The 16998-nt window shown below is 46.9% G+C and overlaps 1 protein-coding gene and 1 long non-coding RNA gene across 2 annotated transcripts; both read right to left on the bottom strand.

Annotated features, from left to right (window-relative positions):
• Positions 1 to 929: 929 nt before the first annotated feature.
• LOC306931599 (uncharacterized protein) lies at positions 930 to 8806 on the bottom strand. Its single transcript, XM_079513044.1, has 3 exons — positions 8734 to 8806; positions 8097 to 8317; positions 930 to 1741 (listed from the first exon to the last, which is right to left on the bottom strand). Exons 1-3 carry the CDS (start codon positions 8783 to 8785, stop codon positions 1391 to 1393), a joined length of 624 nt encoding a protein of 207 aa, XP_079369170.1. The 5' UTR covers positions 8786 to 8806; the 3' UTR covers positions 930 to 1390.
• Positions 8807 to 13915: 5109 nt separating this feature from the next.
• On the bottom strand, positions 13916 to 15254 carry LOC306931603. Its single transcript, XR_013791029.1, has 3 exons — positions 15007 to 15254; positions 14582 to 14728; positions 13916 to 14229 (listed from the first exon to the last, which is right to left on the bottom strand). It is a non-coding gene; the product is annotated as an uncharacterized lncRNA (long non-coding RNA).
• Positions 15255 to 16998: the final 1744 nt, after the last annotated feature.

Here is a 16998-nt window from a genome sequence, read left to right on the forward strand (position 1 = left end):
CTCTGTCTTTGGCCAGCGTCTGCTGGATGGCACCCTCCACCTCCCTGAAGACACTCCGCTTCCTGGGGCAGCACACCTGGGATGTCAACCCCATGTCTTCGTGGCAGATGAGGCCTTCCCTCTGCGGCGCAACGTCATGAGGCCATTCCCCGGGAAGAACCTCACCAGGAAGCAGAGGATCTTCAATTACCGGCTGTCCCGTGCCAGACTGGTGGTGGAGAACGCCTTCGGCATCCTGGTGAGCCAGTGGAGGATGTACCACCGCACCATTCCACTGCTCCCGGCCAATGCAGAGGCCTGCGTCAAGGCTACGTGTGTCTTGCACAACCTCCTCAGGAGAGGCAGGATCCGTGGCCGTGCTGCTGCTCCAACACCAGCTGTGGACCGGCCCGTGGAGGGAGAGGTTCCGGGTCTCCGTCGGATTGGAAGGGTGGGAAGCAACAACGCTGCACGGGAGCCCCTCTTCAGAAGAAGTTGCTTCGCCTCCTTCTTCTCCGGAGTTGGTGCCGTTTCCTGGCAAGATCACGTGGCCTAGTCATCCAGTCCAAAGTCCACAAAACCCAAAGGCTCTTTTAAGAGCCACCCCATTATTCCTATTAAAGAGTTATATCCATATATTTATTTATATATTTAAATATTTCTACACCAGTATATGTAGAACTATCCTATTTTTATAGACAACATTTATTTTTTTAATAATAAATAACAGTAATAATAATATTTTACTGTGAATAAATTGTTTGGCAGAGGTAAGTCACTGTGCAAGGACATTCATTTATTAACAAAAAATCACACCTGAACTGAGTGGTGTAATATAGCCTGTCTGACGTAATGAAATCATGTCTGACGTAATAATGAAATCACACCCGGGTGAACAGGGTGAACATAGCAACCATGCTCATTTTTTCTGCACAAACAAAGCCAGTTGTAAAAATACAGATAATAATAGATTAATAACTTCAACAAAACACTGTGTGTACTGGGAGGGAAGGAGGGAGAGAAAGGCATTATGAAAATGTTTGAGAACCACTGACATGGAAACATGGGTTTTTAAGAAAACTTGTCAGACATAGAAACAGTTTTAGAAGACAACAGAACATATAGACAGAGTGTGCAGTGTATGCTTGTGGTATATATACTGATTTTGAGTGTGACGTAATGAAGATATGTATTAATGCCGGGGTCAACTGGCTTTCGATGGTGACGTAATAAAGATAGGTTTCAGTGTCGGGTGGATTAAAGGTATGTCTGTATGTAATCTGAAACCTATCTTTATTACGTCACCATCGAAAGCCAGTTATAACCCGGCATTGATACATATCTTCATTACGTCACACTCAAAATCAGTATATATACCACGAGCATACGCAGACTTAAAAATAAATAAAAACTAGGGTGCTTGCTCTAGTTCTTCAAACAACTGAGCATTTACTGCCTGGAGCACATTCATTCTCACCAGAGCCTGGCCTCTGACTGACAAACCATTGACCATTTTGGCAATGCCCAGAAAAAAATGTTCATTGGCATCTAGAGCCTGCGGGACAGTTTTGGGGAGAGTAGGCTGTGCGGTTGCTGTCAGTGTCATTTCATGGACCAGGGCTTCCTGGAAGGGCGTCATGTCTTGGTGCTGGGGGTTGGCCTGATGACGACGCACCTTCCGAGGCACATGCACGTACTCCTCCTCCTCCTCCTCCACCTCATCAGACAGCTCAGACTGCTGCACATCTGGGTTGTCCAGGGTCTAGAACCGGGCGATACAGACAATCACATATACTATTGGTCAGTCATGTGAGATTACAGGGTTTGTAATACACACACACATTGTGTGTGTGTATATATATATATATATATATATATATATATATACTGTACTTATGTACTATATATTATGGCATTATGGCAAATGCAGGTTTCCTAAAAAAAAAAGGGTGGTTTCCCCCTGGGTATAATATCCAGAATTTCAAATATCAATGTAATTAATGACATATTTCCCAGGGGTGCAGGTCTTTTTTCCGACATACAAAAAAACGACGGGACAATGGTCCGACAGTGTCCGAAATACCGTCTTTTTACTCCAACAGTCCGACATGATATTAGCAAGACAGAAGTTCCCGCAATAGTCCGAAAACCGTAGTTTAGACGAGGCAATGTTTAGACGAGGCAATAGTCCGACAATTAGTAATCCCAATTAATAAATACATTTCTTTTTACTATCGGGGATATTATATATATATGAACACACCCACACACATAATGGAAAGATGATTGATGCACAGACCCCAGCGCAGTAGCCTACCGTATTGAAGTAATTAAGTAACAAACTATATAACGTGCGCCAAACTATATAATAGGCTACCTCTAGATCTTTTTATTGATTGATCTCCACGTTAAAGGACCACTTCACCACTTTTCAACTTCTCTTCCTATAATTGGTCCTAACTAATGTTCATGATAAAATACCACCATTTTTTCCTACTCAGTCTGTGTCTCATAGGAAGGCTGTGGGCAGTTCAGAAACCCGTCCACCAGTGACATCATCAATGGTGAATCCAAGCTAATATAAACTGCAGGCTTTCTTTTCCTGAAAAGTTGCAATGCAAAAGTTGAAGCCATTGTTCTCACGATAATAAAAATCGAAATATATTTTAAAACAAATCTGCCTAATGATGATGTCACTGGTGGACGGGTGGAGGGCCATTATAGTTCCACACTCAATCCAGAGGGGCCACTATAGTTCCACACTCACTCCAAAGGGGCCACTATAGTTCCACACTCACTCCAAAGGGGCCACTATAGTTCCACACTCACTCCAGAGGGCCACTATAGTTCCACACTCACTCCAGAGAGTCACTATAGTTCCACACTCACTCCAGAGGGCCACTATAGTTACACACTCCCTCCAGAGTCCAGAGGGGCCACATTGCATATTACTGTCGCCGAGCTCAGTCGCAGTGCGACACGTTTTGAGCTTGTAGATCAGCTATTTGCTATTTTTTAATTGGAATCCTGAAAAGTAACATTTTGATTAAATTTCAAATGCATTTAGTTATAGTTTAAACTAGACCTTAACCCGTTCTATAATCTATGTACACCAAATTAGGCACAGTGTGGGAAAATTAGATGAAATCGATCACATTATTGATTGGGAGGGAATTGTTAACGGATGAGCTTGGGAAGAGCACAAAGTTAATATTATTAGGCAAGTGGTCTGCGGAGCATTCCCTGAGGGGGGGGGGGGGGGTGTTCTGTGTATTCCTGGGACTCGCATAAATACGTCTCTGTGCACGCACGCACGCACGCACGCCCCAGAGTTGGTTTTGACATGGCAGCGGCGCCATGGACGGCGTGCACAGTACAGACAACACTGACAGGCGGGTGTTTACGCAACACTATAGGGGTTTTGAATGATGTGCGCGACCCGTCGTGAGACAGATAATCGAGGCGATGTTTTTTTAGTAGACCAGTTCAGAAATCCCATATAGGCTGGGCCGGGCTACTGGACTTGTAACTAGTTTGGGGCACAATCAGGTGCGACTCAGGACCCCATGGCTGGGGTGTATGGACTCAGGACCCCATGGCTGGGGTGTATGGACTCAGGACTGGGGTGTATGGACTCAGGACTGGGGTGTATGGACTCAGGACCCCATGGCTGGGGTGTATGGACTCAGGACTGGGGTGTATGGACTCAGGACCCCATGGCTGGGGTGTATGGACTCAGGACTGGGGTGTATGGACTCAGGACCCCATGGCTGGGGTGTATGGACTCAGGTCCATGGCTGGCTGGGGGTGTATGGACTCAGGACTGGGGTGTATGGACTCAGGACCCCATGGCTGGGGTGTATGGACTCAGGACTGGGGTGTATGGACTCAGGACCCTGGCTGGCTGGGGTGTATGGACTCAGGACCCCATGGCTGGGGTGTATGGACTCAGGACCCCATGGCTGGGGTGTATGGACTCAGGACTGGGGTGTATGGACTCAGGACCCCATGGCTGGGGTGTATGGACTCAGGACTGGGGTGTATGGACTCAGGACCCTGGCTGGCTGGGGTGTATGGACTCAGGACCCCATGGCTGGGGTGTATGGACTCAGGACCCCATGGCTGGGGTGTATGGACTCAGGACCCCATGGCTGGGGTGTATGGACTCAGGACTGGGGTGTATGGACTCAGGACCCTGGCTGGCTGGGGTGTATGGACTCAGGACTGGGGTGTATGGACTCAGGACCTTGGCTGGCTGGGGTGTATGGACTCAGGACCCCATGGCTGGGGTGTATGGGTGTCCGAACTGCCCAAAGCCCTCCTATGAGACACAGACTGAGTAGGAAAAAATGGTGGTGTTTTATCATGAACATTAGTGAGGACCAATTATATAAAGAGATGTTGAAAAGTGGTGAAGTGGTCCTTTAACACTGTTCATTGAAAATAGCTGATCTGCAAGCTCACTATACCCAGGGGGCAAAGCACCCTTTTTTTTTTAGGAAACCTGCATTTGTCATAACATACAAAGTTGTCCACCAGAAATATCTATGACCCAATAGAATCACAACCTGTGGACACACCGGTCAATTTCTTTGCTGGAAATCCAATATGGCCACCACAATATTAGCCCCCATTAGCCTATAATGCGGGTGAATAGGGCAACATTTTTAACTGAGGGATATTTCCACAAAACTTCACAGGTTGATCAATGATATGAATGCCATATGTTTTTGTATTGGAAGTTTCCATGATATCCAATATGGCCACCACAATACTAGCACCCAGAAAATAGGCTTGGCTCTAAATTCTGAACCAGATGAGCTAGAAATTCAAACTCATGGTTCGCTGCCGCCGAACCCGTGGCCGCCGGTACCAGTACCCACCGAGCCATCGCCGCCGCCGTCCTCGACGTCGTGCCCGACAATCCGGAGCAGCGTCGCGGTAGACCCAAGTCAGTCGTTACCGTACCTCCCGGTTCCTCCGCGCCCAACATGAACGATCACCAGCAGAACCCGGTACTAGCCCAGCAGCTCCAACCATCCCGCACTTCTTCGTCCCGTCTCCCCGGCCACCAAGCTCCAGCAGCAGCTTCCCCAACCAGCCATCCCGTTGCCTCCCCGAGCGGCTCCAATCCACCAGTACCAACCTCCGCTTCAGACTGGACCGTGGTCGGCCTACAAAGAGCCCTCATCGCCAAAGGCATTTCATTCACCCGTTCTGCAAACAAACTATCCCTGTTTACAACACTCATGTCCACCCGCGTCGCTCAGTGCAGCAACAGCGGAACAACAACAGCAGCCTCAGCCAACGTGGGTCTGTCACGCAGCCGTGACGTCACGCGCCATCCTCCCAGCCCAGGAGACGCTCCACGGGCGTCCGCTCGGCCGAGTGGCGACGCTGTCGCGCGGCAGGCGGCGCTGTCGCGTCGCGGAAACTCCTCGCGTCGGGCTGCCACGTCGCGCGGCGGCGTCGACACAAAGTCGGCGGCTCCGTCCCGCTCCGGTGACGTCACGCAGCGTACCGCTGCCACAGCGACATTTGAGATACGCCCATTCTCTCCAGACGCCCACCATCTCCACTCCCACCACTCAACCAAAGGAGCTCCAGCCACCTCAGCCTCCTTCACCATGCAAACGGCCAGTATCCTCCATCCACCACACCCCACATGTCATGCGTGCCCCGACCACCCAAGCCGCACACTTCACGCTTGCGTGAGGTCGTGACCTTGGATGATCAGGTCCGTTATGGCATCCCCCCCGCCCCTGGCCATCTAAGCCGCACACCGCACTCTTGCAAGAAAGCGTGTGGTGCTGACCTTCGATGACCATGCTGGCTTCACCCTCACCTGTCCTGCCGTGGCCGTTTATGCCTCACGTCCCATGCTCCTCCCCCATGCGACGAGTACATAAACGTCCACGCGCCACATCTATTCAATAAACCATCTAAAAGGTTCTCATGTCTGATGTTTGGTCTTTCCTAGTGAAAATCTGTTCATGTGCCAGGGACTGGAGACAAGATGCAGCAGGAGCTTCACTCCATTCCTGACTGGGAATGTCTCAGATGCATGCATCATTCTGTGTGCTCTTTATGGGCCCAAAACCACTGGCTCAACTCCAGTCCGCTCCTCTGACAAGTGTCCTGCTCATTGACAAGAGTGACATCCTAGCACACTGGGAAGAGCACTTCAGTGAGGTCGTAAACAGAGAGTCCTCAATTTCCGAAGAGGATATTGCCACGATACCCCAGCTGCCAATCAAAGCCCCCCCCCCCCCCCCCACCAGTGCAGAGACAGTGAAAGCACTCCAACAAACCACTTCTGGAAAGGCACCAGGAGGTGCATGTTTACAAGAGGAAAGGGGACAGGGCATACTGCGATAACCATCATGGTATAGCCCTCCTGAGTCCTGAACATCACAGGAAAGATCTTAGCAAGAATCATCCTCAACCGGCTAATCAGCCATGCTGAGAATGTTGTCCCTGGATCCTAATGTGGTTTCCACGGAGGCAATGGTGATGCATCCCCAGTCAGGAATGGAGTGAAGCTCCTGCTGCATCTTGTCTCCAGTCCCTGGCACATGAACAGATTTTCTGGCATAGGCCAGGCTGGCTCTAGATGGACAGGGGACCATCACTGAGAGACCATACATACTCAGTGAAGGGATGTCCGGCTTGTCCTGCCAGGGATGATTGTCAACATAAACAGAGGAAATGCCAACAGAAACCGTAGAACAAAACCAAAATACAGCCAGAGGGATGTCTTTCTGCAAAGAAACACCCCATAACAATAATACTTAATAGAGGGAAATTATGGCTAAAATATTTATATATCTCTCGTGGTTAGAAACCATGAGTTTGTATTTATAGGTCATCTGGTTCAGAATTTAGAGCCAAACCTATTTTCTGGGTGCTAGTATTGTGGTGGCCATATTGGATATCATGCAAACTTCCAATACAAACCATTATGGTATTCATATCATTGATCAACCTGTGAAGTTTCGTGGAAATATCCCTCAGTTAAAAATGTTGCCCTATTCACCCCCCATTATAACTAATAGGGGCTAATATTGGGGGCGGCCATATTGGACTTTCGCAACAAAATTGACCGAGTTGTCCATATAGGTTGTGATCCTATGGGGTCATAGATATTATTTCTGGTGGACAACTTTGTATGTTATGACAAATGCAGGTCAACCCCCTTTGCCCCCTGGGTACTAGGTTGTGATGAGCCTAGCTCTGTGTGAACCCATATTGATAATTTCTACAGTCCGTGTTCCTGGGGGGGAATGGGGTGTAGCCTCTCTCTCTCTCTCCCTCTCTGTCTCCCCCCCTCTCTCTCTCTCCTCCCCCCCCCCCCCCCCTCTCTCTCTCTCTCTCTCTCTCTCTTCCTCCCCCCTCTCACACACACACACACACACGCACACGCCTCTCCCTCTCTCTCTCCCCCTCACTCTCTCTCTCTATCTCCCCCCTCTCTCTCTCCCTCTCTGTCTCCCCCCTCTCTCTCTCTCTCTCCCCCCCCCCTCTCTCTCCCCCCCCCCCTCTCTCTCTCTCTCTCTCTCTTCCTCCCCCTCTCTCTCACACACACACACACACACACACACACACACACACACACACACACACACACACACACACACACACACACACACACACACACACACACACACACACACACACACACACACACACACACACACACACACACACACACACACACACACACACACACACACACACACACACACACACACACACACACACACACACACACACACACGTGCGCGCGCGTGCGTGCGTGCGTGTGTGCGCCGTGCCCACGCATGCACGCACACACACTCACTTGAGTTGCCGTTGCACGCTGCGCGCTCGGTCTCCCATGTCGGACTATTGCCTCGTCTAAACATTGCCTCGTCTAAACTACGGTTTTCGGACTATTGCGGGAACTTCTGTCTGGCTAATATCATGTCGGACCGTTGGAGTAAAAATACGGTATTTCGGACAATGGTCCAACACTGTCGGACCATTGCCCCGTCGGCTATTTGGGTGTCGGAAAAAAGGCCGCCCGTCGGCTATTTGGGTGTCGGAAAAAAGGCCGCCTCCCATTTCCCAGACCTCACCTGGTGTTCTGGGATGTCAAATAAGGAGTCCTGGGTTGGTGGGGGAGGTGGCAGGCTGTCCTCATCACCCTGAGCTCCTGGAGACATGGGAACCAGGGTGACATACTCTGGAAGAGCTGTGCTGCTGCTGGTTCCCTGACCAGCCCCGAGGCATGGTCGGGTGGTGCTGGTGTGTGTCGTAGCAGGTGGGGGCCTCTTGCTGGAGGGGCCTTTACGTGGTGCTGGAGGTAGTAGAATCAGAAACAGGTCACATGTTTACAGGTGTTAAAACTGTGGGTGAAATATATTATGTATTATGTATTGTTCCATCGTTATTTGAATGTTTCCAGAAAAGAGAAAGAATGGAGAGAAAGGGGAGGGGGGGAGAATAATAAATTAAAAAACAACACTTGTGTGAAGTGAGGGACACATGGTAATGTTTAACTGCTGTACAAGTCCATAGACTTGGCTGCCATATGACATAATTTCAAAAGCCAGATGAAGCGCCCCTCAAAAAACGTATCTACATGAGATTTAGAAATGAGGTGAATGAGCATAGTAGCTGGTATCTGTTACCAGACATTAGTGCAAGGACAGTTTCAGTGAATATACATTAAGATTAAGGTGCAGGTACCCTGGGGGGCAGCAGCGCTCGTACCCATGTTGCCTGATGTGTCCCTTTTTGCCATGTGTGGCTTCATGAAGGACATGACGGCCGCAAATGGCCATACCTTCCCTGCCTGGCCAGAACCACTTTTGGACGCCTCCTCTGACAGTGCCAGATGTCTCCTGTAGCCATCGATCAGTGTCTTCCACCTCCTCTTGCACTCTGCCACTGGGGGAAAAATTACATGTCATGTGATGTGACCTGAGTAAAGCCAACAGCTACATCATATCAAAATATGCCAGCATGCATTGTAATCGTTTTTATTTATTATTCATGTACAGACAGTCTAGACATTAAAGTGTGCTTGTCATTTTCCAAGTGAACTAGACTGTATATGGGCACCAACCAATTCATGTGCATGCATGTACATTTCTATGGGAAGCCGTTTAGGCCATAAATGCATAGTCAACTCGCACATACATGTATACTTCTCTTGCACATACATATATATTGGTACTTCACTTGCACATACATATATATTTAATTTACACATACATACATACTTCATTCGCACATATATAAATACTTCACTTGCACATACATACATACTTCATTCGCACATACATACATAATTTAAAAAAAAAGATTAATTAATTAATGAATTTGATTAACTAATGAATGAATTTGATTAATAAATTAAGATAAAACTGCAGCCACTGGGGAGACATTGGGGAGGCACTGGGGAGGCACTGGGCAGGCAGTGGGGAGGCACTGGGGAGACACTGGGGGACACTGGGGAGGCACTGGGCAGGCAGTGGGGAGGCACTGGGCAGGCAGTGGGGAGGCAGTGGGGAGGCACTGGGGAGGTGGGGAGGCACTGGGGGACACTGGGGAGGCACTGGGCAGGCAGTGGGGAGGCAGTGGGGAGGCACTGGGGAGGTGGGGAGGCACTGGGGAGACACTGGGGAGGCACTGGGGAGAAACTGCAGCCACTGGGGAGACATTGGGGAGGCACTGGGGAGACAGTGGGCAGGCACTGGGCAGGCAGTGGGGAGGCACTGGGCAGGCAGTGGGGAGGCACTGGGGAGACACTGGGGGACACTGGGGAGGCACTGGGCAGGCAGTGGGGAGGCACTGGGGAGGTGGGGAGGCACTGGGGGACACTGGGGAGGCACTGGGCAGGCAGTGGGGAGGCACTGGGGAGGTGGGGAGGCACTGGGGAGACACTGGGGAGGCACTGGGGAGAAACTGCAGCCACTGGGGAGACATTGGGGAGGCACTGGGGAGACAGTCGGCAGGCAGTGGGGAGGCAGTGGGGAGGCTCTGGGGAGACAGTGGGCAGGCAGTGGGGAGGCAGTGGGGAGGCACTGGGGAGACACTGGGGGACACTGGGGAGGCACTGGGCAGGCAGTGGGGAGGCACTGGGCAGGCAGTGGGGAGGCAGTGGGGAGGCACTGGGGAGGCACTCAGGGGACACTGGGGAGGTACTGGGGAGCCACTGGGCAGACACAGGGGCCTGTTCCTGTTGCATTTCCATAAGCTTTTCATTTGAAATCGAGCTTCCTGTTCAGGCATTGTGCCTTCCTGTTACATTCATACTCAGACATGTACACACATCACATAGTCCTGCGCAGCCGCACATAAAGAAATACTCACACACGTATGTATGCATGTATGTATGTATGTGCGAATGAAGTATGTATGTATGTATGTATGTATGTATGTGCGAATGAAGTATTTATATATGTGCGGATGAAGTATGTATAAGTGAAGTATGTATATATGTGCGAATGAAGTATGTATGTATGTGTAAATGAAATATATATGTATGTGCAAGTGAAGTACCTAAATGTATGTATGTGCAAGTGAAGTATGTATGTGTATGTGAAATATGCATGTATGTGCAAGTGAAGTACCAATATGCAAGAGAAGTATACATGTATGTGCGAGTTGACTATGCATTTATGGCCTAAACGGCTTCCCATACATTTCTGCTTTCAGGTTTCTATATTGTATGATAAATGCTAATTTGTTATTTCTATATTAGCAATGAGCATCCAACTATAACTAACACAAAGGACTGGTGACTGTGTTATTACACAGAAAATATGCATTGCCTAGTACATAATATGCATGTTGCTTAGTGCCAGATGGCTGCAGATGGAAAATAAACTATCCATTCATCTTAACAGAAAATGATTTATTATTAGTTCAGTCAGATACAATTGTACTGTAGTACTAGTCTTCCACAAGCAGTACATGGCATCACAAGCACTTTGATGCAGATCAGTATTTTTTTTAGATCAAACTTCCAAAATATTACAACCTGTCTGTTTTCATAAATCAAGTAGCATGTTTACATTGGTACCAACGTCCGAGGTAGAAAACCGCTAACTATAGCATTGTTGCTAATATTTGAACTGACCTGACTCGCCAACCGCAGCAGCGATGTCCTCCCATGCCTTCTCCTTCTTGTTTTTGTCTCGAAAGTCGACGAGACTCTTGTCATAGATCAATTGATAGTGGCTGACAGCCACTATCAATTGATCCTCCCACCTTCTCTTGTTTTTTTTTTTTCTTCCTTGGCCCTCCATTTTTATTGTTCCCCCAAACTTTTTTTTGCTGGAATAGGTCTGCAAACTGTTCCACAAACAGGGGTGTGTTCAGGTGCTATAGGTCCAATAACGAGACCCCCTGCGCGGGAGGCATGCACACGTACGTCTTGAAGAAGTCGCTCCGTCTGGCGGCGTCCTTGATCACGTTGGCCACCGGCTTGCTCAGCCACTCAACCGCTTGCTCAGCCGCCAGGTAGACGAGCTTGGCGATGGGGAAGGCGCCGACCACCATTTTGAATAACTACTCAAACTATATAGAGCTGGGTTAGAGCTGGGTGTCCGGTGGGGACCCGGTGAGGACTTAAACCAGGATGCAGAAATCTCTGACACGACGATATCTGTCTGGGTCGTTGGATTCCTGTCTGAGAATATCTGGGTTGTACCCGCTCTTATATAAGGTGCTGCCAGACGGTCAAAAGAGCTGCGCACGTTCTCGGCTGCGAGCAGCTTAAAGGGTTAGTTCGGATTTTTGGACATAAAGCTGTATGAAATGTTTACCATAAATATCGCGGTTGCAAAGGTATTAATTGACTGGCCGAGTCCCGTGCTGGGAGTGCTGCTCCTGTTTGGGGGAATATCAAGTAGTTCCCAGGGTCACTGGGGGCCACGCATTAAAAATAAACCAATCTACAAAACTAGCGTCATTCGTATTGTTGACCTATATCTACCATTATAGACCAACTTTCGTTCAACTTTGACCCCTCTGTCACATGGTACTATTTTCTTTGTGTTCAGTATCACTGCGCCGCATAGAACACCATACTGCTGCCGCGCCGCGGCACTGCGGCAGGATAAACTACCAAAGCTAGGTGCTATGCAGCTGCCCCGGGTCAGCTAGCTAGCTATGAGGTTTCAACGCGACGGCGCATACGAGGTTTGATTTCATTCAAAACATTTACTTTTGACTCGTTCCGGTTACTTTATAAGTTTTGTTTTGTGTCATAGAGGAAAATAATAGTTGTTTCAAAACTAGATCTAAAAATTAGCGTGACTTCAACATGTCAGAATCAGACACTTCAAACCCAGAGTCAGACAACGACAGTGATGAAGATATTGCTTTCACTGCACAGCCGATGGGATATATGTATGAACCGGAATATACCGATGATGAACTCCGTAATATGGACATAGAAAGGGCAGAGAGAGAGGAGAGAGCGAGGGAAGCCGGGCCAACAGCTGCAACGAGGGCACGAGAGAACGTTACCTGGTGGTGTTCTTGTACTGAGTGCGAGCCAATGCCCAAAGAGGTTGAGAGCTACTGCTGCCGTGAATGGGAACTAGCCATGCCACTGTTGCTACAGATGCAAGATCTCTCGGTGTCAGAGGAAGCCAACGCATCTGCATCTCTCCCGGTGTCTGATGAACAAACCAGCGCATCTTTACCTGCACCTTCTTGCTGCATTATCAAGCACCCAAACTTTCCAGCTATCGTGAACGCTGGTGTGTTGCAGACCTTTTTCCACATACCAAAAATAAACTGGAAAAAACGTCCCGAGCCTGCTGGAGCTGATGGCCAGTTGTCAGTCGAGTAAGTTATATATCTCATGAAGATTATGGAATTATCCACCACATGCCTCTAACTGTACATTGCAATACTGTAGTTATTGTACACCAGTGGTTCCCAAACTTTCATGTCAAGGACCCCCAAAATGACACTCATTACCCTGCAGACCCCCCATTTGAAAATATATGCCAAATACCCCCATAAGAGAAGATTTTTACAGCTCTAGCAGTGATTTTCAACCATTTTAATTTCAAGGACCCCCAGTTTGATATGAAACCGGCTAGGGACCCCCCATTTAATGGCATTTCTATCTGAGACCCCAGTTTATATTGTGAAATCAATGTAAATGTAACTGTCCATTTGGTTCCAAACTATCATGTAGCTGGGGACACCCTGGAACTCCCTCAAGGACCCCTGGGGGTCCCTGTACCCCACTTTAGGAACCACTGTTGTACACTAAGCCTACTTGGCCTAAAGCAGAGCTACAGAAAATATCAAGATCTAACTACAATGTACATGGGTGTAAATGTTCCAACTTATATACAGTAGTAGGCTATGCACACACTAAACATTTCATTCTTTGTTTCAGTCAATACAGGCTGGTGGGCTACAGGATGGTCTTGGAATGGGTCCTCCACGGAGAACGGCTTGGTCTCGGAAATCGAAAACCTCTCCCTTCATGTGTTGTGAAAACCATTAGATCACTTTATCCATCAGCAACTGGAGAATATGTTGGATACAAGGAATCAGAGGACTTTCTGAATTTGTTTTAGTTCTTGGTTTATTTTCTGACTTCTGTGTTATATTATATTGCTCCATATTGTTGTATGTGCAATAGTACAATATAAAACTAATAAAAAAAAATCACACCTGTGTGAAGTGAGGGGCGCTCTTATCATTGTACATCATTATACATCAACTCATCAGGCCAATCACAATTTGCGTCGTCATCATGACGTAAAATTGTCCATTCATTGTCAATGGGAATTTAATGTTTGTGTAAGACACTTTGTGGACACACCAAAAGCTGGAGGGGCTAGCACCCATCAAAAACAAAATTTGGTCTGGACTGAAATGTGTATACAGATACACAAATGAAGAAATGATAACACATTTTGGCTCACTCAGTATCAGTATCAGAAACATTATCTGTACTCTCAATCAGATTTTGCACTGGAAAACGTGTTGTATGTTCTAAAATCATAGTATCTTTATCGGGCTTTGGAGTTCGAGCTATATTGGCAGGTAGATCAACTGGAGGATGGATGTGGAACCGATCATCTCCAAGCTTGATGTTGTTGTCAAGTCGCCGTTGAATGACTCGTTGTACCAAGTCGTTTCGAAAGTCCTGGGAGGTAGGCTCATAGAGGTTCCTTGAACGCCATTCACCTGACAGCTTGGAGTGAAATACACTGACCCTCTCTTTTCCTGGGGGAGTAATATTACAAAAACACAGCATATTAATTTATAACATTAAAGTTGTAATATGAATCCATTCCATGTTTATCCCACTTAGACCTGAGGCCGTTTCTAAAAATGCCATCTAAATCATGAACTAAGTTTTCTGAAAACAAAAATGTTGCTATTATTCTGTACATAGCATCACCATCAGCTACCCCAATAGGGGTCCCGTCTTGAAGGGTAAAAACCCCAAAGGGGTTCCCATCCTAAATGGGTTATTTTTCATTTTATAACATTTTGGTTTTGGAATGCATAGCACACAGAATGACAGACACCGTCCTGTCAAGTTCAAGTCTTTTTTTGTTTCAAACATGCTTACCAGCCTGAGTAGTGGCATGTTGACGGCCAACGTTGTGGTTGTGGTCAATGACACTCAGTTGGATTCTTGCCTGCATGGTGACATATTTGAAGTGCCTTCTCTTCTCAGCATACTTCAGCATAGAGCTGTGGTACACTTCAAGAGCTCCTGAAAAAAATACATGGCATCATTTAGATATCGTGCTTCATGCAATTTTATTACAAAAGCCAATGACAAGTCAAATTGGATAAAAACAATATTTTTATAAACATGTCCTATTGAATTGTTTGCAGGTAACAGGTAACAAATCAAATAATAGTATTCTTTGTAGTTTTCTTTTGTGTGCCGCCTAACACTGCTATCGTTGGTGTGCTTGGAAATGTATAACCTACAAATATCAATATCATAGCTTGGGTACCAATATTCATGAACTGATTCCATCTTACCAGTGTGCCTGAACAAAGTCATGTGATCCAGGTCTCTCAAGAGACGTTTATCAAGTACAATAGCCTTGAGAGTGTCGTATGCGGCACTGTCCTTCTGAAGCCACTTCTTCCTTCTCTGTTGGTCAACACTGAGCTCATCATGGTAACACTTGTACTCCTGTCCATCATCTTCCCACCGGTGGATGCCACATACATGAAACAAGACAGAGGTCCAACGGCGTTTCAATTCCTGGACACATTTGATTTAGACATTTAGACATTTAGCAACATAACGCCCCGATTAAAGTATTTCAGTGACATGCTTTGCTCTGCAATATAGCATATTATAACAAATATTATAACAGCAATAACAGTGTACACAATAGACAAAAGAAAAACATCAACACAATTACCTTTTGCAACATGCCACGGATCATACTGATGTCTAAGTTTAGGGTACTGCACCCTCATGATCTTCCTTATGGATGGATGACGATCTGTGGTGACAACATCAATACCAACTCCTCGCCTCAGCAAGCCATTCAGCCCCCTCTGGAAACCTTCAGCCTCCATCGCAGATGAACTTGTAGTCTCAGATACCTTTTCGAATCAGCATTAAACAAACACAAAGTACCCACAAAAGTAAGCAAAGGCTAAAGGTGTATCCATATCTAAAATATAGTGACAACAATAACATGGGATGAAAAATGTTACCTGGACTAATTCTGACTTGATTATCTTCTTGGTTGTGTCATCCATGAAGTTGTAAGAAGTGTATTTAGCACTGTAACCTGGGGAATCGGATCTGTAGACAGAAAAAGAGAGAATCAATTATACAGCTGGGTTAGACGTGGATTTCAAGATACAATTATATTCCAAAATGTACAATTTGATCATAATACAAATTACCGTATTGTAGCCAAAACATAACTTTATAAAATCAAGCTCAAACTACAGGACAGTAACTACCTGGCATCACCGCCAACGTCAATATGTCCACCATTACATGTTATTTCCTGGAGATTGGACATAATTTGTTCCTGCATTTCAGTGTAGGCTTCATAGACAACTGGTATAAGATAGGTTGACTGCAATGAATAATAAGCAGTCTTTCTAGGAAGCTGTAAATTGACAAGATCAGCCCACTCTGTAATTTCAGTCTGTGTTGTCCCAGTGAAAAGAATAGCCGCTGAAGATAACAAGTTGTTCTCAGGCATTCCACGAGCATCAGGACAAGATTGCCATGCTCCACTGTGGCCACCAATGCAAGTCCACTCAATCTTGATCATGGATCCGTTATAAGTAGTTTTTCTCTCAGAATCATCAATGATTTTCCCACATGTGTGACAAGTGGCAAACAGTTTCATGAGGGCTGTTTCATTTACAATCCACTTCCTTTCGGACCAATCACTGCTATGTTCTGCTACATGAATGCCATCGTCTGAGAAAGACGTTTCCACAGGAGTACATGTACTGCTTGGTGTATGAAATGTGCTGTCCTTTTCACATGGCGTTTCCACTGAACTCTGGCTCGTCTCCAGTATCTCAGGTGCAACTGCTGAGCTTGTGCTCTGTAAGACATACATTCAAATGAACTTAGAACTAGATTTTGTGTACATAGTATATACACACAATTACCAAATAACAGTATTTTGTACATTATGTGTAATGTGTTCATGGTTACTACGTTTGCTGTGCCCAAATCAGAATTGTATCTTTTTTGAGCTACACTACACTGAATAAACTGTACATCAGCAACTACCTGTGACTGTGTCCAGGTGGGAGGCAAAGCAAGGTAGGTTCCTGAAGATGATGCCCTTGTTCTTGGAACAGCATGGTCAGACTCAGGGCTGGTGAGAAGAAGCTTCAGGCAGGAATCTCCCACATTCTGAGGGGTACACTGAGGCGTAGACTGTACTAAACCTGAAAACATTTTCCTAGCTTCTTCAGGGCTGGGATCCATTATGGCCTCCAATGTTTCCGTCGTATCCATCACACCAGCAATAGATCCCT

Source organism: Electrona antarctica (assembly GCF_951216825.1).
Source record: "Electrona antarctica genome assembly, chromosome: 10".
Lineage (NCBI taxonomy): Eukaryota > Metazoa > Chordata > Actinopteri > Myctophiformes > Myctophidae > Electrona > Electrona antarctica.